A 27,597-nucleotide genomic window follows, 5' to 3' on the forward strand; every position below is an offset into this window, starting at 1 on the left:
AATGTACTGAAATCACAAAGCAAAAGGAAAAGAGTAGTGAAAAGAACAAACTTTTGTAAAGTGTTTTTAGGAGAATGGATGCATAGTTCAAGTAGTGAACCTTTTTTTAATGAAGAGAGTTATTTTCAAAGTAATAGTTTGCTGCATGCAGTTGACACCAGAGGTCGTGCTTATGAAGTGAAAAATGGTTGTATGATGGAGAAGGAGAAAATGGTTCCAAGAGATGAGGTACAAGTGATGGCGGATGAGGCTATGGGGAGACGTCCTAAAGCCCCAGTGTACACTTGGAATTGTAGTAGTATTTGCACTGTGCGTCAGGAATCTATTGATAAATTTTGTGAGTTTCTAAGAGAATATAGTAAAAAGAGTGTAAAACAGAAGATTAAGGTGCTTCAAGGACTAGATCCATGCAGAGTGAGAGAGAATACTGGTTTGCAGGGTCATTCTCTGGCTTGTCTATCTAGAAAAGTGTGTAAAAGTGTTTTTCATCATTTTAGGATGCTGGCTGTTCATCACACTGAAATGAGAAAGTTTGTGAGACGGTTGTATTTTGCTAAAAGTCCAGCAATAAAGTTAGATGAAGTGAATAGGGCTCTGTTCCGTGGATCGGTATCAGATGTAGAGAAGGTTACTGATGAAATTCAGTTTTGTTACTTTGGTCCAGAACAAGACAGTGCAGAAAAGGAGACAGTAAATGAGGAAGAAGTGGAAGAGAATGTAGAACCCTCTGTAAGTAAGACATTTAATGATCACATAACAAAATTTGCAATAATCTCTAATGAAAGACCAAATATTACTTGTATTTGTTGCCGCAGAACTCATTATAGAAAACAAACCAGGAATGTTGATCTCTACAGAAAAAGTGAAAATGAAGATAATTATAAGTGGAAGGATTTTGCCACATATATATTTCTTGAAAATTGTTTTGAATTGGGTGAAGATCAGCGTATTTGTAAATACTGTTACAACAAGTTAGAGGAAAATAGAATGCCGACCAGAGCTGTACATAATAATTTAGAATTGGATGTTATTCCTGCCGAACTTTCTGAATTAAATACATATGAGTCTATACTTATTCAATGTGTTCATCCGTTCCAGACCATAGTACGTATGGAGCCCAAAACTGGTAAATTACCTCCTTCAGATTTACTGAGAGGTTTAAAAGGTAGAGTGGTGTATTTGCCCTTGGATTTGAAAAAAAATATGGAAACTATTGATGCAGATACTTTGGAAACTGAACCATTAGGTATTCTGGTTAATGGTGTACCGACAAAGAATAAGAAGATTTGGCATGAGCTGGTAGATGTACGGAAAGTACAAAGAGCAAATTTGTATTTGAAAAGGAATAACAAATGGTATGAATCAATTTATATAGAAGAAGAAGAAGAAGATTTACAAGAAGACACAGAAACACCAACTGGACAAATTGAAAAAGTGGACAAGTCAAAGGAAGAAGAAATTTATGAACATTTTAGCTTACATCCTCTTCATTCAAAAGAAGTTATGGGAGACAATATTGATCTGTTTCAGATGAAGAAAGCAAAAGGAACTCCCGTGAGTGTATGGGAGGAGAGCTTGGAAGCTCGATGTTTTCCCCAGCTGTTTCCTACAGGAAAAGGAGGACGATACGATGAACGTCCAGAACAGATTCCAGCTTCTGAGTATCGAACTACAAGACTATATGCAGAAGATCCCAGATTTCGACAAAGTATTCCTTATTTGTTCCATCTTTTATTTGAAAGCGACTTGTCTGCATTATCATATGCAGTAAATCACATTTTAAAAAGTGGAGTACATTTACAAAATGTGTCTGCTAAGGATTTTATGGAGAAAGTGCAGCACCGAGATGATCATTTGGAAACACAACTGATCAATCTGATGGCTTGTCAGCGTGGGACAAATTAATATTGGTACCGACGCCATGGTGAATTAAAATGCATGTTACGGAATTTAGGAACACCAACATGGTTCCTTACTCTAAGCTGTGCTGAGTACGCTTGGGATGATTTACTGGATTTTCTACGAGAGGCAAATTCAAACATTAAAAACATCGAATACAAGACAGCAGGAAAACTGTGCTCATTGGATCCGGTTAATGTTTGTAGATATTTCAATCATAGATTTGAGGCTATGATGTCCTTCATCTGCAATAAAAAAATCCACCTCTTGGAGAAGTAGAGGATTTCTTTTGGAGAAAAGAGTACCAGGCAAGAGGTGCTCCTCATATTCATATGCTGTTGTGGATCAAGGATGCCCCAAAGTTTGGAACAGATACTGATGAAGCAGTGTTATCTTTCATTGAAGAATATGCAACATGTGCTATACCAAAAAGCACAGAAGAGAAAAAGTTAAAGGAGCAAGTTTTACGTTTTCAAAGTCATCGGTGTGGAAAATACTGTCGACGGAAATACAAGAGCAAAGATAAATACTACACTAAATGTCGATTTGGATTTCCTAGACCAGTTCTTTCAAATGGAAGAGTAAACAGTTTTATGTCATCTGTGAGACATACTATTACAAGAAAATCACCAAAGAATACCTACAACCTAAAAGAAAAGAAGAATCAAAAAATATAAATGACTACAACCCAGTGATTTTTTCCATGTGGAATGCTAACATGGATATACAGTATGTAGCTGACAATTCCATTGCTGTTGCTCGATATGTAACGTCTTACATTACTAAATCAGAAAAAACTGAATTGAAAGAAATGTGGGAAGAGATTTCTCACGAGAAGACTGTCAGTAAGAAGCTGTACAGTTTCAGTTTAAAGATGTTATCGCATCGAGAAATTGGATCCTACGAATGTTCAGATAGGTTATCTTCTGCAAGTCTCTACTCGAAATCAAGAAGAATAATTTGGGCAAGTTTTGGCCTTGCAGCAATGAGAAATCGGGTACTGAAATCTGTTGGAGAAATTGAATATTTGGCCGAGAATGACCCAGAAAGTACAGATATTTTGAAATCAAACATGTTGGACACATATTATCCCAAGAGAAGTCATCATCTAGAGAACATGTGTCTCTATGAAGTGCTGCAGAACTACATTTATTCACGGAAAGCCACAGAAGACATCAACAATGGAAAATATAAAGTCATTGGTGAGGAAGGATGTTTGGTGAAGCAAACAAAAGGAAGTTTGATAAATCACAGGAAGCTGAGTTGCGACACTACTGACAAAAAGGAATTTTACTACTTGGCTCTTTTACAGCTGTTTAAACCATGGCGTACAGAGGATGAACTACTGGGAGAATTTCAAAGCTATGAAGATTCATTTAATGCTTGCAAAGACAGCATACAATGCAGTACATTCACAAATTATGTGCAAATGTTAAATGAAGAAATTGAACAGGAAACTACAATTGCAGCTGAAGTAGCTAGAGACAGTTCTCAAGATAGCCAAAGTTCAGGAACACTCAGTCAAGATCCCCTAGGACAACCAATCATTGAAAATGAAGCTGCAATAGCCATGAATGAAGTGGAAACGGCTATGAATCAAGCTCAAGAAGAATTTATAGACTTACCAAATTTGGAAAGACAACTGAATGAAGAGCAGCAACAAATTTATGAAGAGATCAGAAACAAAATTGATCACGGATTACTACATGAAAAAAAAGAGTGCTCATGCACATCATTTCATCCAATCAGGATGTATGTAAGCGGACAAGCTGGAACTGGAAAAAGTTTCTTAATAAAAGTCATCAGAAGCTACCTACAGCAAAAAACGGAATCAACTTTGTCTTGTGTGGTTACTGCTCCAACTGGGTTAGCAGCATATAACATAAAAGGAATCACCTTACATCGTTTGCTAATGTTACCAGTGGAGCATGAGAACAAAATACAATACCACAAGCTAACTGGAGAAGCATGCTTGGAAGTTTCAAGAGTATTGAAGAAGATGCAAGTTCTCATTATTGATGAGGTGAGCATGGTATCAAACTTAATGCTTGCCTTTGTGCATTTACGAATGCAGCAAATTCTAAGGACAGACTATGACGTGTTATTTGGTGGAAAACATGTCATAGTTTTTGGGGATCTTCTACAGCTTACTCCAGTTAAAGGACAACCAGTGTTTAATACTGTGACACATGAAGACACAAAGAAGTCATTGGGAAGCATTGGTAATGCAAATATTTGGTCCTTCTTTGAGTACAAGGAACTTACTACTAATATGAGGCAAGCAAACGATGAAGAATATGGAAGTATTCTGAAAGATATCAGAATTGGACTACTCACCGAAGCTGGCACAAAAGCATTACAGAGTCGGTTGCTACATAATTTATTTCCAAAGGAAGAAATAGTTGCAGAGAAGATATACAAGAACATTGCAGAAAAGAAAAGTGTCATCTGCTTAATGCCAACTCTACGTGAATGCTCAATATTCAATGAGGAGCTTTTGAAATTGGAAAAGGAAGATATCAGAAAATTGGAAGCAGTGGACAAAATTCAGGATGGAAGAATTACTATCACATTAACAGGCAAACTGAAAAATAAATTGGATTCACTAGAGAAGAACATTTCCAAAACTGCTGGATTAGAAAAAAATCTATATGTTTGCATGAATTGTAGAGTATTTTTAAGGAGAAATTTGGATGTTGAAAAAGGTTTAGTTAATGGAGCTATGGGAAGAGGTGTGGGTTTTATTAATTATCAGAAAAAAGATGGAATTGAATGTTTAAAAATAAAATTTGATCAGATAGAAGAAGTTATAGACATTTGTCGTTGTACAGTTCGTTTCATGCTTGTGAAAGACTTATATGTACAAAGGAAACAGTTTCCGTTTTCTCTAGCATATGCTGTAACTATTCACAAATCTCAAGGATTAACTGTAGATTGTGCTTTTGTAAACATTGGTTCAACTGTGTTCAAAGAAGGTATGGCTTATGTAGCTTTGTCACGAGTGAAAACATTATCTGGTTTATTCATGATAGACTTTGATGATTCAAAAGTTAGTGCTGATACAAACTGTGTAAAGGAGTATAATAGATTAAGAAGAACCTATGCTCCTCATTTAGGTCAGTATCCTGTGTTAGAGAAACGTGTAGTTTCTCGAAAAAGGAAAATTGAGAATATCTGTAATGAGGATGTAGAGAGGAGAAAAAAAAAGAGGAGTGATGTAATTGCAAGCAAAAAGAAAAAGGAAAATGTTGAAGAGGTTGTAGGTTGTCATTTTGAAAATAGCTCTGGTGTCAACTGCTACGCTAATGTAGTGCTGAATGTTGCATTTTATCTGGAAAGTTTGCAAGAGCAGATAATAGTAAATCAGAGAAAAAGATTCTGTTCTGAGTTGAGTCTCCTTTTTGAAAAGCTGAGTAATGATAAAACTCAAATAGAAAGTGCTACTGAAATTAGAAAACTTTTAGATGTATGTTCAGGACGAACACAGTTTTCTCAAATTGTACAGCAAGACGCACAGGAATTCTTGATGTATTTTCTTCAGGTACTGGAAGAAGAAGGGGTGCCAATTGAAAATATGTTTGGTGTCTCTTATAAATGGGAACATAGTTGTGAAAACTGTTACAATACATGTGGCTCTAATGTTGATTCTGAAAGGTTTATTTATTTAACATTGCCAGACAGTAAAACAGTCACTTTTGCTAAATTAGTTAAAGATGCTAATCAGAGCATGGAATGCGGTGAGTGTAAATCTGACATGTTTTCAACGTTAATTTTAAAGGAATACGGACAGTATGTAATTTTAATGATGCAACGATGTAAAGTTGATGGTTCAAAAATGGATACTTTGATAAAGAAGTTTATAGGACAGCAATTATCAATTTCAGGAAAAACTTTTGTAACAGTTGCAATAATTTTCCATGAAGGACCTACTGTTACTTCTGGACATTACACAGTTTATCTTAAATGTGAAAAAGGCTGGACACTGTGTAATGATTCCCAATTGATTTTCAAGCAACGTTTGCCTTTTGATTTAGCAAATTCCTATCTAATCTTCCTGAAACCTAAATTTTAGAGAGACTTGGCAAGATCTGTACAAAACAATTTTACCATTTTATTGGATTACCATTGGAATTTTCATCAAAAAAGATTTTTCAAATTACCATTTGGCCTAATGGAAAGGTAACCAATTGTAATGTGGACTTATTTAATTCCTAATGAATCTTTCGGAAACCAAAAATTTAGAGAGAATCGGTAACATCTGTACAATTTAAATATTGGAATTTTATTGGATTACCATTGGAAATTGTTTCAAAAAAGATTTTTAAAATTACTATTTGGCCATAAGGAAAGGTAACCAATTGTATTGTGGACTTATTTAATTAATAATTAATCTTTCGGAAACCAAAATGTTAGAGAGAATCGGTAACATCTGTACAATTTAAATTTTTGAATTTTATTAGATTACCATTGGAAATGTAATCAAAAAAGAATTTTAAAATTACTATTTGGCCTAAAGGAAATGTAACCAGATGTATTGTGGAGTTATTTGAGATATATTATTTTTGAGATTATGCTTCTGTAACAAAATTGTGAGACGGTATTTTAAAGAAATAGTTATTGTTATTAGATGATATTTTTTTAGAATATTATGCATTTCTATAATGTTATGTTTAAGTAAAAAGAGATTCTGGGCTTTTTTAAAACAATCTTTGAGATTGTTATTTTTTTTTTTGCCCGCTGTTAAGTGATGAATGCAATTGCTTTCACGATTTATAGTGAAATGCAATATATTCTGAAAACAGCAAAAAAAAGGCAAAAATGTTTTGGGGGAAAATATATAAATACGTGTACTGTGTTATATAATGATTAATTAAATATTAATACTTTTTTCTTTTTTTTCAGATTGTGAAAGAAAATTTAAGAAAAAAACCAACCATTTTTTCAAGTAAATTCAATTAAATTTTAATTAAAAATTAAATTGTTGGGTGGGTCAGGTAAGTCAGAAATTAGATGGTCCCTTTCTTCCACTTCTCCTCAAACAGATTTTTAGTATTTAGTTATTAATTCCTCAAGGATCTTGAGATGTGGTAATTGATTTTTAATGTTTTTAAAAAAAAAAACTAAAAAAAATTACGCTTACGCTTACGCTTACGCGTACGGTAAAAAAAAACAAAAAAGATTTAAAGAAAAAAAAAAAAAAGTTGAGAGGTAAGGTTGGCTCTTAAAAGAGCCGTTGTGCTCATGCAGGGACAGAGGAAAGGAAGAATGGGAACATTAGCTGGTAGGACAAATGTGCTGGTCTATTTTGTTGTTAATGAGGGGAAGACTGGTCTCCCTATGAACAATTAGACCATGGCAAAATGAACACCGCATAGTAACCCTCGCAAACCGATGGTTCGTTTCCACAGGATCAGAAAAAGGTGAATCTGCCCCCACAGATGAAGGGCTCTGCTGAGCTTCCGAAGAAGGACTCGGCTGAGCTGCTGTGGATGTGCTTGCTCGACTTACTGAAGGGTTGCCTCTAGTATGTCGTGCATTTGTTCTAGGATGTACATCCTCAAGGTGTCTCAACATAGTGTGATTCCCGAAGGAATACTTCTTGTTGGGATTTCCTCTCGAAAGTACACGCTGGCACCGCTTACAAGTCACCAAAGCAGCATTGACTTTTTTCTCACCCTCTGAAAAACTAAAATACTCCCATATAAAAGAGCTCTTCTGTTTCCTGTTTCTCTGCCTGATGGTGGTGCTGCTAGCCTCACTCTCAGCAGAAGAGTGCTGGTCTGCCGTCGTATAACAAAGACAAGTCAGCTCCTTCTCCTAAGGGATCACAAGCAGAAATGAGGGGAATGGGTGTGGTGTTGGAGAGTTCTAGAACTGAAACTACTTTGAACCAATCAAATGCTTTGTTTCATGATCACATGACCCACCGTGCGCGTACGTTACACTTACGTTATGCTTACGGTGCACTTACGGTAAAAGTACGCATGTGCGTAAAAAAGACACGCGCTCACGCGCATGCGCATAACAGGCACTCCCCAACACTTCTGCGTAACGTGCGCGTGTAGCGTACACACTTACGCGCCCCATACGCAGTACGCACGGCTACGCAAATTGCGTAACTATACGCAAAAAGAGTAGAAAAATTACGTACATTACGCAAACCGTACGCTTACCGTAAGCTTACCGTACGCGCACTTAAAAAAAAAAAAAGAAAAAAAGATTTTCTATATTATACTAATATATCTTACCTGTTTGGTAAAAAACAAAAAAAAAAAAATTAATATATTGCAGATTTTCTTTTTTAAAAAAAACATAGTGTTTTTAGAGAACATAAAGTAAAAAAAAAAAAAAAAAAAAAAACTTGCTTTTTTATTACAAAAAAACACATTTAATATAAGAATTTATATTAAAAAAGTCATACAAAAACAATGAAAAAACCATGGGAATCAGTTAGGAATTAGCATTTAAAAAACCTTGCAAATTCACTGAAAAAACCATAGGTTTCACACACGTTATAGTTAGGAATTAGCATTTAAAAAACCTTGCAAATTCACTGAAAAAACCATAGGTTTCACACACGTTATAGTTAGGATTTAGCATTTAAAAAACCTTGCAAATTCAGTGAAAAAACCATAGGTTTCACACACGTTATAGTTAGCGGACATTTCACTCATAAAAAACCATTGAAATTCCCCCGTTATAGTTAGTTAAGCTAACTATAACTCGCGCACCCGCAATCCACTGCTGATGACGTAACATATTACATCACTCATGACATGGTCAGTGACATCACTCATGACATCACTGATGACATCTCAAATGACATTTAAAAGAAAAAAACTACAACTTGAAAAAATGAGAAAGTGGCAGAAAATACAAACTATCACAAGCCAGCAAAAATATATAAGAAAGTAAGTATACATAAATTGATAAAAAACTGTAAAGTCACCAAAATAGCGAGATAAAATAAACCTAAGGACCTAAATCTCTACAAACAAACAAATTAACACTTAAAATTAAATGTATGGGTTCTTTTCATCCAACAGAAAAGAAAGCACCTGTTCTAAATTAGAACTCCTCCTATGGAAAAGCTGCAAAACTGTGTGAAACATCTAAACAGAATTTACATGTTAGTATACAAAACAACAGTAGTTACATATTTTTACATGTAAAGAACAAATATACAAACTTTAAAATGTGATATCTATTTATACTATTACAGTACTTTCAGATAAAATGACAGAGGCTGTAAAGCATTTCACTTCACAGAAAGGAAAGCAGTTATTAAATTACATGGGTTACACCTACTGCCAAGAAAGTGCATCATCGGAAGATATAAACTGGAAACGTACTAAATATTATTTTAAGGCAGGCATGCTTGGAAGACCAACAGCAAAAGATGATTGTGTGATTCATGTAAGAGAACACAACCACTCCCCAAATCTGACAGAAACAGAAGTAAGAAGCTATTGCAGGATATATGAGAGGCAAGCACTAGCTCCCACGAACCCACAACCAAAAGTCTTAAAGATATACTACCTAAAGTTCCCGAATACATAACAGGCCAACTAGAACCTATTCCACTTTAAAATGTTTATTTGCACAAACGAAAAAATCATTAGCGATACTCTCGCTGCCCCATGACATAACAAAACATACACACACCTGTACATTTAATAGTCACATCTACAGCCTCATTACAATGTAGGTTGGATCACAACCAACAGGCCGTTGTTTGCGGTACGAACTGACATCAGGTGCCGTGGTCCGACCAACACATTAGGATGCGGGCAATCGGAGGGATTGGGCTGAAGGACGGACCGTCGCTACCAACGGGCTCAAGGAGCTCGTCAGACCATCATTGGGAACGTAATTCCCTACAATAAGGGCGGAGTATGCTCAGACACCGCCATAGGGATTGTGATGTCCCTTCCAGACAGCCTTTCATTGGTGGTCTGAACACCATTGAAAGGCTGTATGAAACAGACTTTGGGGGCCTATAACAGGGAGGTACCTGTGGTGCCCCCCAAACATCAATACCCTGCGTGCCAGGCACCACATGGTGCCTAGCACACGGTGCATGGATGTTTGAAAACATCAATTTTTCCAATGCGGCTTGTACTGTGACCCTTTTCCAAATGCAGCACAATCCAAAATGGAAAACTTGATGTTTTTGACTCCCTCATGGGCGCTTGCATCCAAGTTTGTTAGAGGGAACTGCTGACTACTAGGCATTCGGTTTCCATTACTAATTGATGTCAGTCAGAATCTGATCCGACCGGCATCAGAATAAGGGCCATAATGAGGAACCTTTCCTTTGACAGAAAACTAAAATAATGAGAAACAAATTCTAATATTCTTTACAACCTAGTAAAACGTAGCCAATATCAAACATGAATTATGGATGGGTCCTTTCAAATGTGTCCCAAACCACTCACTCAGAAATAGACCCTTCATGGTCAAAATCAAAACACTAATATCCCTTTCATATATGCCCTACTACCAAATAAACATAGCAGCACTTACGACACCCCCTTAAACCACATAAAACAAATAACTAAAACTCCACAAAAATAAACTTTGAATTTGAGCACACCTTTATTCCAGACATTCTAAAAATGTACCACCACACAGCTATATAAGTCTGTTACTATAATTTTAATCAACGTATATCGAGACACCTCCAAATATCTACACTTAGGGCCTTATTATGAGTTTGGCGGCCTGTGAACCGCCGTTCCCATGGTTGCAGTCTGACCACTTAAGGTAGGGCAGATTACTATTGTAAAGACCATGGCTGAACTGCTGACACTGCCAGCATCCACCCGGGGTTGCGGTCGGGGAAAGGCAGCTGCCATAGAGTGGTACAAAGGAGTTTCACTGCTGTTCATATTATAAGTTGGCTATCCAACGAGCCGACCACAACAGTGGGACCACCAGCTTCAAGTTAGCAGAAACAAATGATTTGGGACACATTTCCTGTTCTTCCCATCAGAGTTCGAAATGGATCCCAATCTTCAGGTTCCCCTTCACAGCACCATCTTCACCCCAAAGACTACGACCCTGTTTGAGGCAATATGCAGGTGAGTTCTTTTTGTGCAATATACCCATTGCTTGGACTGCCCACATATGGGCCAGATTCCAGCAATAGGTAGATTGTATTTTTCCACAGGTATCATGCATATGTGTGAGTTTGACACATAGAAAGTCAAAATGTTCATGCAGGCATTGATACATATTGAAAAATAGTGTAGGATCTCTGCAGCCACACCACCGGCACCATAGTAAACTCTTAATACGACGGTCTGAAGACTGCAAGTGCTGCGGTCTTCTAGAGAATGCAACGTTTGGGCAGTCCTACCACCAAACTCAAAATCCAGCCCCAAGTGTAGAATAATCTACAAACAGCCAATTTTCCTTTGAAACTAAAAACATAATAGCACTAGCCTAGTTCCCAATTCCAAATACCATGGTGAAATTTCTATGAAGAGCACCTTGGGACAGGAAGCCAAAACAAACAATGCAGTTGAAGGAAGGCTCAATGCCTTCCAATCCACACTAGGCAGAACCCAACCTACATCCTACAAATTCAAAGAAGCATTACAAAAAGACCAAAGCTACCAAGAAGTAAGAATGGAGCAATCTGTTCGCCAATTGGCCATAAACTTAGCAAAAAAGAATTTACAACAAGTTACAATTTAAAGTCAAACTCCTCATAAATAACAAAGGAGTAGATTACTTAGAACTCATAGCCAGAAGCATATATAAAATAAATAGAAACCTACCAAAGTCATCAACAATTATGACAAATTCTAAATCAATATACCAGTCTTTTTCGTTTAAATAATTCATATAATATATTATTACATCAGTCAAAAAAAATTGCTGAAAATTCCAATCTTAATGAAAACTGATATCATCAAATTATGAAAAATTATGCTTTTAAATTTACCTTTAGCAATCAAAAAAGATAAAAACAAACTCTTTACATCACAAAAAATATTTACAACCCATAAAGCAAACAATTCCACAAAACAGTCACTTCATTTTTACACAAACAATATATTATATTTTTCCCACCCAAAAGAAATGCAATAAATAAAATGTACTGTTCTGCAGCTGCAGCTCTTTCTCTGCAAAAAATAGAAATCCACCAAAACAGGGAAAGATAATGTCCACAAAGTCCCCCAAAATGCAAAAATATAGCAAATTCAATAGAGACCGCTCAAAGCAATTCAAATTATCTAGGAAGCATAAAAAACATAAACAAAGTAACCTCCCAATGCTCATAGGACACATTTGTGGACATAAACCTGACGAGTAGATTAAAAAGTCCATCCATAAAATACATTACATTCCCAAAAATACATATACATAACAGTTAACCATCAATATATAACTAACATAACACAATGTAACAAAATGTAGCGATACATTACTAAAATAGTGTACGAAAACCCAGACCTAAAAACTATTGAAAAACACTAACACCAATGCATCTAAATATACAAAAAACCCTCAAACATTATAACTAACCTATAGATCACCCCCCATGCTCCCATCCTCAAAACCCTTCAAAAACCCGTAACAAAGGACCTACCTGTTTCGATGAACAGCAGCACCTTATCACAACCTGGTAATGAGAAAATAGACTAAACATAGCACAAATAGATTACAAAACAGAAGGTAGCAGTAAAAAAAATGGTTGCTCAATGAAACTAAAAAAAAAGACTATCTCCCTTTAGAAACGAAAGGAAAATATTATAAAAAATGTTGAATAAATGTATCAAAAAATGTAAAAATATTAAACATAAAATATCAAAAAATGTGGTGATAAAATGTGAAAGAACCTTAAAGTATAAATTATATACAAATATTTAATATATACTGAAATGATATATGTTAAAATATTGTTGAAAATATGTATATATATGTTCACAATCTGTTAAACAATGGAAAATAAAAGTTGAACATGTACAACATACAATAGTATTTAAATAAACCGTACATGTTTCTTTACTAATAGAAAATAATTGAAAAAATATTTTATTTTACTTTTACCATTCCCACTTCAATCTAAACCAATTTGGGGAGGCTCTTTGGGCCAAGTCTGAGGACTGCCAAACTCACGTTGGCACAGCGGTCGCGGTCCAGCCACTACTGCACCGGTAGTCCGATTGCCATATTACAACTTGGGTGGTTGGACCACCATGGCACTGCGGCAACCGCCAAGGATCAGAGATCCCTGGCTGTTGCACTGCAGTATGAAGGCCGCAATTTTCTTGGTGGTGCCCTGTGGCACTGACAAGCATATTAGGACCTTCCTCACCGATAGCGGTCTCATGGAGATTCTTACTCCAGGAAATTGCTGGTGGTGGGGAAAGAAAGGGACCCCACCTTGACCCTGTGCATGGGATGCCTGCAGGGGGGCACAAGTTAGGCCCCCATGTGTGCATGCACCCCATTCCTGCATGGCATGAACCGCCACGCTGCCCGCCCACTAGACCACTATAATACTCCGTAATCTGGTGGCGGTTGGCAGCCTTGTTTGGCAGTGTGGGAGCGGGTGGTGGCCCACTCCTACACCCCAAACTTGTAATCGGGCCATAAACAAGCGACATATACTATTTCCACTGCAATCTAAACCAATTTGAGGAAGGTGTTGGACACTAAAGGGCTGACATTTACTATTCCCAATCTAATGATATTGGGAGGTGTTGGACACTGAAGGAGTGACATTTATTATTCTCACTCCATTCTAATTCAAATTTGTGAAGGCATTGGGCACTAAAGTGTTGACATTTACTAATCCCACTCCAATATAAACCAATCGAAGGAAGGCGATGGACACGGAAGGGGGGACATATACTATTCCCACTCTAATCTAAAACATATTGGGAGAAGGGATTGGTCACTAAATGGGTAACATTTACTATTCTCACTCCAATGTAAACCAATTTGAGGAAGGAATTGGACATTCAAGGGGTGTGATTTACTATTCCCACTCCAAGGTCAACCAATTTGGGGAATTTGTTTGAAACTAAATTGGTGACATTTACTATACCCACTCTGATCCAAACCAATTTGGGGAAGGCGTTGGAAAATAAAGGGGTGACATTTACTATTTCCACTTCAATCTAAACCAATTTGGGAAGGTGTTGGACATTAAAGGGGTGACATTACCTATACCCACTCAAATCTAAACCAATTTGAAGAAGGCATTGGACATTAAAGGGGCGATAGTTACTATTCCCACTCCAATCTAAACCTATTTGGGGAAGGTGTTGGACACTAAATGGGTGACATTTGCTATTTACACTCCAGTCTAAACATATTTGGGGAAGGTATTGGACACTAAAGGGGAGAAATGTTCAATAGCCACTTAAAAAATGTATCCCAACGTAATACAAATTTAACATTTTAAATACACAATCAATACTCCATATTTACATACAGTTTTTTTTACTATAAAATTAAATACGATACTATCTAAAACACTGAAAAAAGGACAAGCATAGTGACCTGTTTGGAAAAGATCAAGGTGACATCCAATTTGGCCAGGCTAGATTTCCTTGTACCGGGTGAGTTTTTTACATCTGCTTCTTGTAAGGTATCTATCACTAATCCAGAGGACAACAAATACAGTGTCTATAACTTGATGTGATATCACTTGGAGGGAGGTTCAGCTTTGGTGATTAGTGGCACACAGTACAACAAAATATGTTTCCCCCAATGACCTCCATCTTCACAGATTCCATCACTACCACCATCCAATGGTGCCCCTAATCTAGCCTTACCTCCTCTCCAACACATATTTTATTTTATAATGCTGCTCATTCCAAGGTAGACTGTCAGAGCGAGTTACATCACAAACATATTAGACATAAACATTGAGTCATACAAGTGTGTAAATCAATGTACATGAAATGTTACTTAAGACAGTTAGGACTACAAGGTGGAGGAGCCACATGTCATCCATATTGGTGGGCATTATGTATTAGGAGTACTTGGTCTGGGGAAACAAAAGGGCAGATTAACAAATTTACGATGTGCAGTAACCAAAGTTGCTGGACTGTGCTGCGAGAAAATACAGAGCACAACCGTACTAAAAAATCTTTCCTCTAGTGCTGGCATAACTTATGTTCCCTCGTGCCAATTGCGTTCATAATTATACCATAGTGCAAGCATGTTTACGTGATGTCAAGCTTAGATTCTATACTGGAAGGGCACCCTTACAGCACAAAGTTCTATTCTTTGACAACGTTTAACACTTTCCCATGTTGTCTGTGTGTTGTACGGTGCAGCAGACATGCAAATCTGAAAATGTTTGGAGAAATAAATCTTCTCTCCAACTTTACGCCTGCTTTGAGGAAGTGTTTTTTGTTTTGCTCCCTATCCCATTCTACCAATGTTAGCAGGTAATGATTAGATCAAAATCCATGGGTGAGTGCCTGTGAATGTCCATTACCACCTATGATATGTTTCCTTTATGTAAAGTAGTGCATAATGGTACAGTGTGTTACTTTAGGGATACTGTCCACCGCAAGTCAGGATTTGTGTTGGTAAGTAAGCCTTAAAACAACACTATGCACCAGGTCCAAAGTGTAAATCTGCCTAAATAAAAGTAACACATCGATTGGGGTTTCATACAAATAAAATGGTATCGCTACATAAGAGAACCCTTTTAGCAATCTTAGAATAATGAATGATTGAAAGAAAAAGCAATGAGGTTCTAAACCTATGCCTTTTAATTTTCACGCAGCACTCTGATGCCAGTTAATAGCTCAATATGCTCTATTAGAAAGATTGTTACGTATGAACTCCAAGTGACAAAAGGATCTCTGCGGCAAAAGCAATAACCCATTGAGCTATCAACATAAAATACTAATCAGTGATCCACATGCCACATGATGTGCTTTACAGCAGAAACACTTGCCTCCTATGCTACTATACCATTAGTCAAAGTGGCGACAAGACAAATGGCAAACCTTTCCCTCGAGTTCATTAACCACCATACTTATCATGCACTTTTAATATCACCTGAAAAAAACCAAGCACGCAAAGATCTCTGCAGGGTGCTTCTATCTCAATTGAGGATGTCATGCAGAGATTGCCCCTTGGACCATGGCATTCAGTGTGATGGCACCGGCTGCACCACTCTAAATTTGGCTCTGTTTGGAGGAGGACCAAGTAGGGATCCAGAAGTACATATCATGAACAACTTCTCTAGATCACAAAGAGTTAAACGACAAAATTTGAAGCAGGCTAAGAGGAAACTGTGAGGGAAGACTGGTGTGTCTGTGAAGGGTTCACAATGTTCAGGAGTGCAATTTGCTGACAATCTTTAGTTGTATGATGGGAAAACTGATTTAAACATTGGAATGCTGCTCATTCCAAGGTAGACTGTCAGAGCGAGTTACATCACAAACATATTAGACATAAACATTGAGTCATACAAGTGTGTAAATCAATGTACATGAAATGTTACTTAAGACAGTTAGGACTACAAGGTGTAGGAGCCACATGTCATCCATATTGGTGGGCATTATGTATTAGGAGTACTTGGTCTGGGGAAACAAAAGGGCAGATTAACAAATTTACGATGTGCAGTAACCAAAGTTGCTGGACTGTGCTGCGAGAAAATACAGAGCACAACCGTACTAAAAAATCTTTCCTCTAGTGCTGGCATAACTTATGTTCCCTCGTGCCAATTGCGTTCATAATTATTCCATAGTGCAAGCATGTTTACGTGATGTCAAGCTTAGATTCTATACTGGAAGGGCACCCTTACAGCACAAAGTTCTATTCTTTGACAACGTTTAACACTTTCCCATGTTGTCTGTGTGTTGTACGGTGCAGCAGACATGCAAATCTGAAAATGTTTGGAGAAATAAATCTTCTATCCAACTTTACGCCTGCTTTGAGGAAGTGTTTTTTGTTTTGCTCCCTATCCCATTCTACCAATGTTAGCAGGTAATGATTAGATCAAAATCCATGGGTGAGTGCCTGTGAATGTCCATTACCACCTATGATATGTTTCCTTTATGTAAAGTAGTGCATAATGGTACAGTGTGTTACTTTAGGGATACTGTCCACCGCAAGTCAGGATTTGTGTTGGTAAGTAAGCCTTAAAACAACACTATGCACCAGGTCCAAAGTGTAAATCTGCCTAAATAAAAGTAACACATCGATTGGGGTTTCATACAAATAAAATGGTATCGCTACATAAGAGAACCCTTTTAGCAATCTTAGAATAATGAATGATTGAAAGAAAAAGCAATGAGGTTCTAAACCTATGCCTTTTAATTTTCACGCAGCACTCTGATGCCAGTTAATAGCTCAATATGCTCTATTAGAAAGATTGTTACGTATGAACTCCAAGTGACAAAAGGATCTCTGCGGCAAAAGCAATAACCCATTGAGCTATCAACATAAAATACTAATCAGTGATCCACATGCCACATGATGTGCTTTACAGCAGAAACACTTGCCTCCTGTGCTACTATACCATTAGTCAAAGTGGCGACAAGACAAATGGCAAACCTTTCCCTCGAGTTCATTAACCACCATACTTATCATGCACTTTTAATATCACCTGAAAAAAACCAAGCACGCAAAGATCTCTGCAGGGTGCTTCTATCTCAATTGAGGATGTCATGCAGAGATTGCCCCTTGGACCATGGCATTCAGTGTGATGGCACCGGCTGCACCACTCTAAATTTGGCTCTGTTTGGAGGAGGACCAAGTAGGGATCCAGAAGTACATATCATGAACAACTTCTCTAGATCACAAAGAGTTAAACGACAAAATTTGAAGCAGGCTAAGAGGAAACTGTGAGGGAAGACTGGTGTGTCTGTGAAGGGTTCACAATGTTCAGGAGTGCAATTTGCTGACAATCTTTAGTTGTATGATGGGAAAACTGATTTAAACAGGTGTTGCAATCATTATTGATTTTTTGTTTTAGAGGTAGCAGATTTAAGCAAATCAGTAACCATTTTCAAAAACTCACCTTGTGATTTTTTTTGTGTGAATGATATATGTATATAGAAGGGCTTTTAGTTTGGCAAATAGTCAAACCATAGATTCTCAAGTGAATTCCACACAGTGTTTTGTCTCTAGGTAATTTAATCCAGTACCTCTCCTTTTGTTTCTCAAAATTGTGCATTTCTTGGAAGGCTATTTAATATGGTGTGATTTGTAGTCTGCCCTAATGGCCTCTACTGGAAGAAATTCACTAAGTGCAAAGGTAAAATTGGCATGTCAGACTTCTATTATTGAAAAAGATTCAAAATCTAGCATATGAGTGGAAGATTCTAGAGGGTAGCAAAAGGACATTGAGTGGGATATCGTTCCAGGGGCAAACATTGATACATGATTGAGAAAGAGAAAGCTATATAACAAATTCGTATTGCTGTAGAATTAATATATTTGCAAAAACAACAGTTGATGGACAGATTGCAGAACAATGTCATACATTCACCCCAGTACAGAGATCTGGGCCTAAATCCATTGTTCTTTTGCTCACCATGCTATTCCAGTTTGAACCCAGCCATATGCAAAGCAGTCTTGACCCTGTGCCTCACGGGAACAGTCGAGCCCGAACTGCCATGACTCCATTGCTCACTTTGCCACTGGATTCAAGCTAGCCTGGCTGAAGAGGGCTGTTAGCCCGGGGCCGGTCCCAGGATGCTAGTTTCTGGTCCAGGGAAGACATGGCTTGGCAGTTCAGGCTGGACTGTTCCCATGAGGCACAGGGTCAAGACTGATTTGCATACAGCTATGTCAGAACTGGGGTGGCAAAGTGAGCTAAAGAATGATGATGGATTCAACCCAGATCTGTGACTGGAGTAGACTAGTCAATTTGTTGCGGAACCTAGAACTAATTGCAATACAATTTCTGTGAGTGGATTGTTATTGAATTTTTTCCGTAGAAAACGATGGTGAAAGTCTACCACTCTATCATGACATGTTAATCCAATGTGGCGGATTTTTCAAAATGTCTGCCCATTATTTGTGATATAGGGTATAACTGTTTATATGCCCATGTGTGGTATCATTTTATATGTTTTTGAGACTGGAAAGTCAAAAATAACATCAAAAATTGTTTCTGATGACCATAATATCAAATAATCGCGGAATATGTCAGATAGACAAACTTTGTATAATTTTTTCGTTGACTTATATGACAAAGTGTGAAGGAACGTAAATATTACAATTAACTTTTGAAATAAAAAGTTTGCTATTGTTTGTGTTTTGTTTTGTAACTTTGTTGTTATTGTTTGTTTTTTTGTTAATCAAAAATGTTTCATTTATGTTTTACAGGTTCTTGCGAGTTGCAGTGAGATACAGTGAAAATGGACGTAGACAAGTGTTTCATTTGTGATGTGGTGATTCAAGAAGATGACGATGTATCTGTACTCACTGAAAGAGGAGTGACTGGAATTCAAAAAACATGCAAGGAGAGAAAAATATCTAAGTTTCACGTTTGTGTTGGGTGGAAAGTTCACAAGAAATGTAGAGCGCGTTTTGTTAACTTGAAAACTCCGTTCCAGGAGAAAGAATCAGATCCCACAACGTCTTGTGTTCTATGGTCGTGTGAAACCCCGTTTGATTTTAGAAAAAATTGTTTTTTCTGTGGTACTGAGTTAAGTTTATACTTCAGGGAGAGGAAAATAAATGCGTGGTTTAATGCACGAACAGTTGAATTCAAATCATCAGTTTTACAAAAATGCAACAAACGCAATGATGAATGGGCAGACAAAGTTAAGAGACGTATCCAAAATGTGTCTGATTTACATGCTGTAGATGCATGCTACCACAAACAGTGTTACTTCAATTTTTATACTGGAAAATTCATTCCCGGGCAGTTCACTGATAACCCTCCAATATCTTCAGGTCGACCAGAGGACTCAGTTCACCAGGAAACTTTTCTTCAAGTAGTTAAATACATGGAGGCAAATGATGAAGAACAAACTACTGTTAAAGAACTTGTTAATAAAATGCGAGAATTACTGCCAGAAGATAGCGAATCATACAGTTCGAAGTATATGAAACAAAAACTTAAAGAGCATTTTGAAGATGAAATCTTCATAGGAACAGTTGCAGGGACTGCTGATGTCGTTACTTTTAAAAGTACAGCTGCTCAGGTATTGCAAGAGTACCACAGTCATAGCCATGAAGATGTTGAAGAGGATCGAAACAATCTCCTTATGGCAGCTGCTGAAATAATAAGAAATCATATTGAAGACATCCCTGTAGAACGAGAAACATATCCACCCATTGAAAACATGAGTAGTGTTGACTATAATGTGAACTATATTCCTGATTCGTTAAGGCTATTATTATCAGTTTTTGTTACTGATAAAACCAACAGAGAGAGAAAAGTAGCTTCTATAGGACAGGCAATTATGCAAGCTGTGCGCCCACGAGTCTTAGTTGCACCGTTGCAGTTAGGGCTGGCAGTTCAATTACATGACAACACAAGCTCGAGATTTGTAGTTGAAGCAGTAAATCATATGGGATTCTGCAGCTCCTATTCAGAAGTTCTTCGTTTTGAACGTTCAGCTGCAGCAGAAAGAGAACGAGGAAATACTATACCGGTCCTTGTGGAACCTTCTGAAAGTCCTCCGAAATTCGTTCAATATGCAGCTAATAATATTGATCACAATATTATTACAAATTGTCAACATCCTGAAACAATTCTTAAAAGCTGAATGAACAGGAAATTGGCATCTACATCTTGTAATGGTAAAGGAGATGCTACCTTTTTTTGTAGCATGTGGCCATAATTTATATGCCAGTTCTGCACGACTGTATTATGAGAGAATGGTTGAGCTTGAATTTGAAGCTCCTGATGTATACACAGCATTTACAAATGGTCTGCATGTTGTCCGAAGAAGTGATAGGTTTTGGGGTGGCCTTTCCACTGATTTGGTAACTGAACAAATTCTAATGAAGAATATAAAAGGATTTGGCGGAATGACCCATGGAAAAGGTGTGACAGAACAGCAGCAGCTTGTCTGGGTTATGTCCCGCCCTATTTGCGCCCATTTGAATGAATGCATGCAGGACTTTGCTTCAGTGAAGCATGCAGCAAGTGAGCAACATGTTACTATGACCAGTTCAAGAATTGAACACGATAAAGGAGATACACAGAAAGTGCTGGTATATATAGAACAGCTCAATGTTTTTGAGCGAGACATCAACCTGCGTAACATTGTCACAGGTGTTACTTATGGCAGAGAAGTTAATCCTGAACTTGCGGAAGAAATTGGAAATAGAATTCTTAATGATATGACGGACAAAAGAGTCTCTGAGTTCTCTTTCAGAAAAAGCAACCAGGTGAAGGTAATGAAATCAGTTTAATATGTTAAATTGAAAGAAGAAACCTTTGGTATGGATCCTGAACTATTGTTTCAGCGCTTGTTGCTTTGTGCTCAGACTAGTGGCGTGGATTTGCAGGAGGGGTTTCGTTATGAGCTTTGCTCATACCCAGCTAGTTTATTCAATAATCATGGACTTATGAGGGAATCTGGGAAGTCACAGCTTGCCAATTATATTAAAGAGCAAGAACCAGCCGTTGCTAACACGCCCGAAAATATGCAGTTCGTCATTGATGGTGGGTGGTTATTACATCGCCTTCCTTGGAGTCCGAATCAGACATTCCATGAGCTGCTTTGTGCCTATGAGAGATATGTGCTAACAAAGTATGGCCAGGCAATAATCGTATTCGACGGATATGGAGATACATTTTCTGCAAAATCAGAAGCCCATCTAAAAAGAAACAGAGGTATTGTAGGACCTAAAGTAAATTTCATAACTTCTACCTCCATCGCCATCCAGAAACAATTATTTCTGAGTAATAATGAAAATAAACAAGCCTTCATTGATCAATTATCGCAAAAGTTACAAGAAGCTTGGTGTAAAATAAAGCAAGCTCATAGTGATGCAGACTTCATGGTCGTTTTGGAGGCTATTGAGTCGGCCAAAACTCATCCTACAGCCATTGTTGGCGAGCACACCGAACTTCTCATACTACTCCTTCATCATTTTCAAGAAAACCAATTTGATATTTTCCTTTGCCCAGACCTAAGAAATCTTCCAAAAACATAACTGTGTATGATATTAGGAAATTAGCAAAAGCTTTAGGTAATGACGTCTGCTCTCACATCTTATTTGCTCACGCCGTATTAGGATGTGATACCACCTCCAAACCATTTGGATTAGGAAAACGTGACTCCATAAAGTTGCTGAGAAAATCAGGCAGCTTCAAAGAAAGTGCTGCCATATTCCAAACTTCACAAAAATCAACAGAAGAACTTGAAAATGCTGGTCTTAATGCTATTATAGAGTTGTATGGAGGAATAACAGGAGACAGCACACTACATGATATGAGACTTCGAACTTTCACTTCAAAGGCAACAAAATCAACAATACATGTGAAACCGGAAGTCTTGCCTCCTACAGAGGATGCCTCCAAATTTCATTCACTCAGAGTATATCATCAGGTGCAGCAGTGGATGGATATTCATATGGATCCATTACAGTGGGGATTTGAAGTGAAAGATGGAAGATTGGCTCCCATTAGAATGAGTCAAGCACCAGATCATTTATTAATATTTGTGAAATTTGGCTGTAGCAAGAGTCAATGTGCGACTCTACAATGTATATGCAAAAGACAGGGAATAGTGTGCACAGATGCGTGCACGGATTGTCGAGGAATGAGCTGTTGCAATTCCATGGAAGTGGACATGGACGATGATTGAAATCATACTATTCTTATACTGAGGAGTGCTGTTTGAATTTATCTCTTTAACAATTTTCATTTGTCAGTGTCATATTGAGAAGTGCTATATTATCTAGTTGAAATTTGTTTATCCTTTTCAAATGATGTTAAAAAAATGTAAATAAAAATAATGTCAAAACTATTTTGGCATATTAACATATAATTATCGTTGTTTATTGTATTAATCCCAATTGATATTATGGTCATCAGAAACAATTTTTGATGTTATTTTTGACTTTCCTATCCCTCAAAACATATAAAATGATACCACACATGAGCATATAAACAGTTATACCCTTTATTTCAAATAATGGGCAGCCATTTTGAAAAATCCGCTATATTGGATTAACGCGTCATGATAGAGTGGTAGACTTTCACCATCGTTTTCTACGGAAAAATTTCAATAACAATCCACTCACAGAAATTGTATTGCAATTAGTTCTAGGTTAGCCCATTTTTTGAACTAATTTGACTAGACTAGAGGTGAGTGTTTGAAAAGTGTCATCACTCCGTCCATCATCTCCTTGTGTTTGCTTTGATTTAATATATTTGCCGTTTTCATTTTGAGTTTGAGTTATTATGAATTTTATTTGTAATGTATACCTTTCTTGACATAACATAACTTATGACCATCAGGCTCGTCTGACGTGCTGCTGACACATATCGGTCCACTGTGACCAACCTATTGGTTGATACCACATTTTTCTTTGGGTCTAGTCCGCTTCTAAACTTACCATGCTCTAAATACCTCTTCTGCTTCACCTCCCTGTAAATTCTTCTGTCTCCAAATTTCTTAAAATTCCATGACTTGATGTGCGCCAGTGGCAATCCTTTTCCACAGGATGCCCTAGCACACTGGTTTTACCTATTTTATACCACTATTGCTGCAAGCACTTTCCCTACCCCTATTTCTCCTAATTTATAATATACTTTCTTATTTTACTTTGGACAATAATTTACCCTTGTATAACACATCACTGAACAACTTTAATAAGATTGAATAACATTTCTAAAACACTTGCCAGTCCAATCGTGGAATTCATGAACCGAAGGACTTCATTGATGTGAGTGAGCAAGGCGAGAAACTTCTTGTCTTCATAGTCAAATCTGCTCCCAAACACAATGGAGCAGATGATGTTGGAGACAGCTTTACTTAAGAATAATGTGGGATCAAAGGGAAGTCCTAGAGAAAAAAAGCCAATTTTTTTTTAGTAGTCGAAGCTTTGGACATCTGCACTTTGACATTTTGAAAGAAGAAACAAAATCTTAATATAAAAACATATATTCTCATTTAATAAATCAGTATTATCTACATCAAGTTTTTAATACTGGCTTCCATTTTTTCATCTTTTGGTTAAAATCCTAAACTAGACTCAATCCAGCAGTGGTGTTGTCAAATATGATTGTACCAATGGCCCGTGCCATTCTCTTCTTAATTCATTACACTTTTTCATCCATCAGTCAGCATGTCTCTCTGTGTCTTTTCAGTGACATTTTCCACTTGTCCACCTACTTTGACCCTATCACTGTTCTCCCAAACTTGGAAACCAACAGGGGATCATGTGAGCTATATGCTGATGGCATCCAATTTTTTGTACATATGGGTGTGGATGCTAATGACCACATCAACTTAATTGATTGTCTGAGTAATGTCAAACTTTGGGTGCACTCGAATGGCCTCTATATAATCAGTAGTAAAATAAAATGTATGCTTTCAAGCGAAGATCTTAGCACTTCACCTTTATGGAACTGGACAAAAGATCTTGGTCATTTTCCCACTCCCATTTACGGGGTTCGTCATAGTTATGTTATGTTAATTTAATTTGATATCATGCTTGAATCGCCCCGGGAGGGGAAACTCGGTGCTAGGGCAGATCACAGGCATAGGGCAAACTACTGAGCTAGAACAACACTGTCTTGAGCAGTTTCCTAAATTTAAGAAGATCTGTACACGTTCAGATGTGATGAGGCAACTCATTCCAATAAAAGGGGGCCAGATACGAAAAAGACCTGCCACCAGCTTGGGACTTTCTGACATGTGGGACAGTGAGCAAAGCTTCATCACTTGATCTCAAACGTCTGACTGGACAATAACATTTTAGCCTCAAATTAAGGTATCTGAGGCCTTTCTCCATTATTAATTCATAAGTAAGACAGCAGATTTTTTTAAATAATTATTTTCTGGACAGGCAACCAATGTAAAGACCTCAAAAGGCATGAGGAAGCAGAACTGGATGGAAGGTTGCAAGTGAGACAGGCCTCTGTGTTTTGAACAACTTATAATTTAGATAATAGCTTCTCATTTGCACAGTCTCATAGAGCATTGCCATAATCCAAACTGCTAATGATGCGTTCCTGAACCAATGTTTTCCTTGCCGAAACAGGAAGAAAAGGGAAGGCTTTACTCATGGTAAGGGATTGGTCCAATCGGACACCCAAGTTCTTGACTACCTGTCTGGATGTCGGAAGAGTGCCTAATTCTGAAGGCCACCAATCAAATGACCAGAGCTGTTGGGCCTTACCACTTCAGCGACCTATTGGCCATTTATGGGTGCTGTTTGATTATGAGTTATCCTTTGGAAACCAAGTACGATGAATGTTCAAATCAGCAAATTGCAATCTTTATGTTTTAGCGAAAAACAGAAAAAAACAGACCAGTTTAGTCTTTGCAGGACTGCATGCATATTTCCCAGACAAGGATTGTATCTAAAAGAGAGTGACAGGAATCCTAATTTAGATTTAGGACCTAATTATTCAGTTATATCCGCACGTGCCCACACACTGTGAAATATTATGGTAAGACAGAAAAACGGTATAATGCTGTTTAAACGTGCATAATTAAAGTTGCACAATTGAATCTGGAAATAACCCACAGGTTAAATGCGGTTTGGTTTAAGTGTTTTTTCCTCTTCATTGTATTTGGGTTGAAAACGTCCTGCCTAGAATATTTAACAGAAAATTCAGAGCAGCAAGAATGTTTCCATTGTAGTCTGTAAGTTTGGCGTGAGAACACAGGAAAGAGCTGTTCTTTAAATAAATGTATGTAATCTGGGTGGGACATAACGGAAAAGCAGGAAGCTCTTTCTATTGTGAACATTGCATTAAATATGGATCTAGGCCAAAAGTAGTATTAAAAGAATAGACTTGAACTGCATCTAAGTTGAGACTGACTTGTGTGTGCTTCACTCATAGTACATCACTCTCCCAGCTGAATTAGCCTGGCATTTACAATAAACCTTTTTATACTTCCTTTTGTTGCAGATGTGGTGATTAAATGATTTGCACTGCTTAAAGGATTTTTTCCCGACATCTTGGCAGAGCCAGCCAAGAGATCCCTTTGCTCCGGCCTGCCGCTGGGGAGGATCCCCTACGGGGCCCTTTGGACAACTAATTTAGTAGTGCATAATTTGAGGAGGATGACAGATCCCCGTTGAAACAAATGATCTGTTTTTTTTGGACGACAAGGGTACCCGTCTGGGGAACGTTCTCAGCAGCCAGATAAGGTAGGAAAAAATGGCGATTATCAAATCCTTGTGTATTGATCCACAACTGTTACAAACGGAGATGTGTATTTAGTTAATCCTGGCAGACCTTTGGTTAGGAATCGTCAGAGAGGAAGAGAGAGAATTAAATGTGTTTTGTTGATCCTGACAGACCTTGTGTTTAGAAATCGTCAGAGAAATAAATGTTTATTTAGTTAAACTTGGCAGACTGTTTTTCTTTCCCTTGGGGAATTATTAGAGAAATAGGAATTATATAAGAAGTTTTTCCTGACAGTTTGAATTAGGAAAACGTCAGAGAAAGAGTTGACATTTTGTATTAATATGTTATGCAAGTTATTTTTCTAAACAAAATATATATATATATAATGTAGATTTGTGATTGTTATATCATGGGTAATAGATTATGAGTACTCTTGCGTACACCAACTGTTTTTTTTTATTGTTAACTACATTAGGACAGGAGCCTTTAAAATAGTAAAGGTTTTTGGTAGATTAAAAGGAAAATTGGGAGGTCATGCCATTCTTTAAGAAATCTTCCCAGGGGAGGCAGGGAGAGAAAGGGACTCCTTTAGGTCATATGATTTCCACATTTCCAGGAGACTCTGATAGAATAAAAAGGACATTGTCAGGAATGGGCAGAAGGCACAAAGACTTCCCTGGTTCCATGGCCACCAGATGGCTCTTTTGACAATACAGTGATGGCCCATGCAATATCATATATCTTTGGAGCATATAAAGGAGATAAGAGAACAAAAAGATTAGCATCTTTGGACATGTGGAAGATATTCAGGATTCCCAAGTAGAAGCCACAGCACCACCCCTGACATATTCTGAGATAATTAAAGGGCCCTTATGCCGTCAGGGTATGTATCTATCATTGTCAGTGGAAGATAAGAAATCCACTACCTCAATAGACTCAGTGGACACTGATGTTCCAGCTTTAGGCTATAAAGATCCGATATTAATTCCCTTGACTGACATAAACAAAGTTACACCAAAGGTTGATGACTTATTAAAAATGGGGGAGGTTGATCTTGCTCAAACAATTAATAAAGTCCCTCTTAAACCTTAAAAAGTATATGAGGGAACAGTGTCCTTAACAGGAGACATTTCAGTAAAATTAAGACAAGACAACAATGAAAAATGGCTGGAACAAAAGTCAAAAGACATATTAGAATGGGCTAGCAAGATTCCTCAAAACTCAAGTGAGGGAAATGGATATTATACAAGCACCCCACAGGTGAAGTTTGATTTAGGGGCACGATCAAAAATATATCAGGAAGAGGATAAGGGTTATCGTGACATGACCACCAGTGTAAAGGGAATACAGAATACAATTTATGAGATTAAGCCTTATTGCTGAAGACTGTTCAAATATATGTAACTCCATAGCATTTAAACCAGATGCAA

General features: G+C 37.4%; 1 protein-coding gene across 1 annotated transcript in view; it reads right to left on the reverse strand.

Annotated features, from left to right (window-relative positions):
- LOC146798067 (cytochrome P450 2A13-like) overlaps nucleotides 1–27,597 on the reverse strand; it is a 337,748-nt gene that overhangs the window by 138,940 nt on the left and 171,211 nt on the right. Inside the window, exon 4 of the mRNA XM_085625288.1 lies at nucleotides 23,707–23,867. Within this exon, the coding sequence (XP_085481414.1) occupies nucleotides 23,707–23,867 (161 nt within the window). The remainder of the gene's footprint in view (nucleotides 1–23,706; nucleotides 23,868–27,597) is intronic.

Source organism: Triturus cristatus, chromosome 9 (genome assembly GCF_964204655.1).
Source record: "Triturus cristatus chromosome 9, aTriCri1.1, whole genome shotgun sequence".
Classification (NCBI taxonomy): domain Eukaryota; kingdom Metazoa; phylum Chordata; class Amphibia; order Caudata; family Salamandridae; genus Triturus; species Triturus cristatus.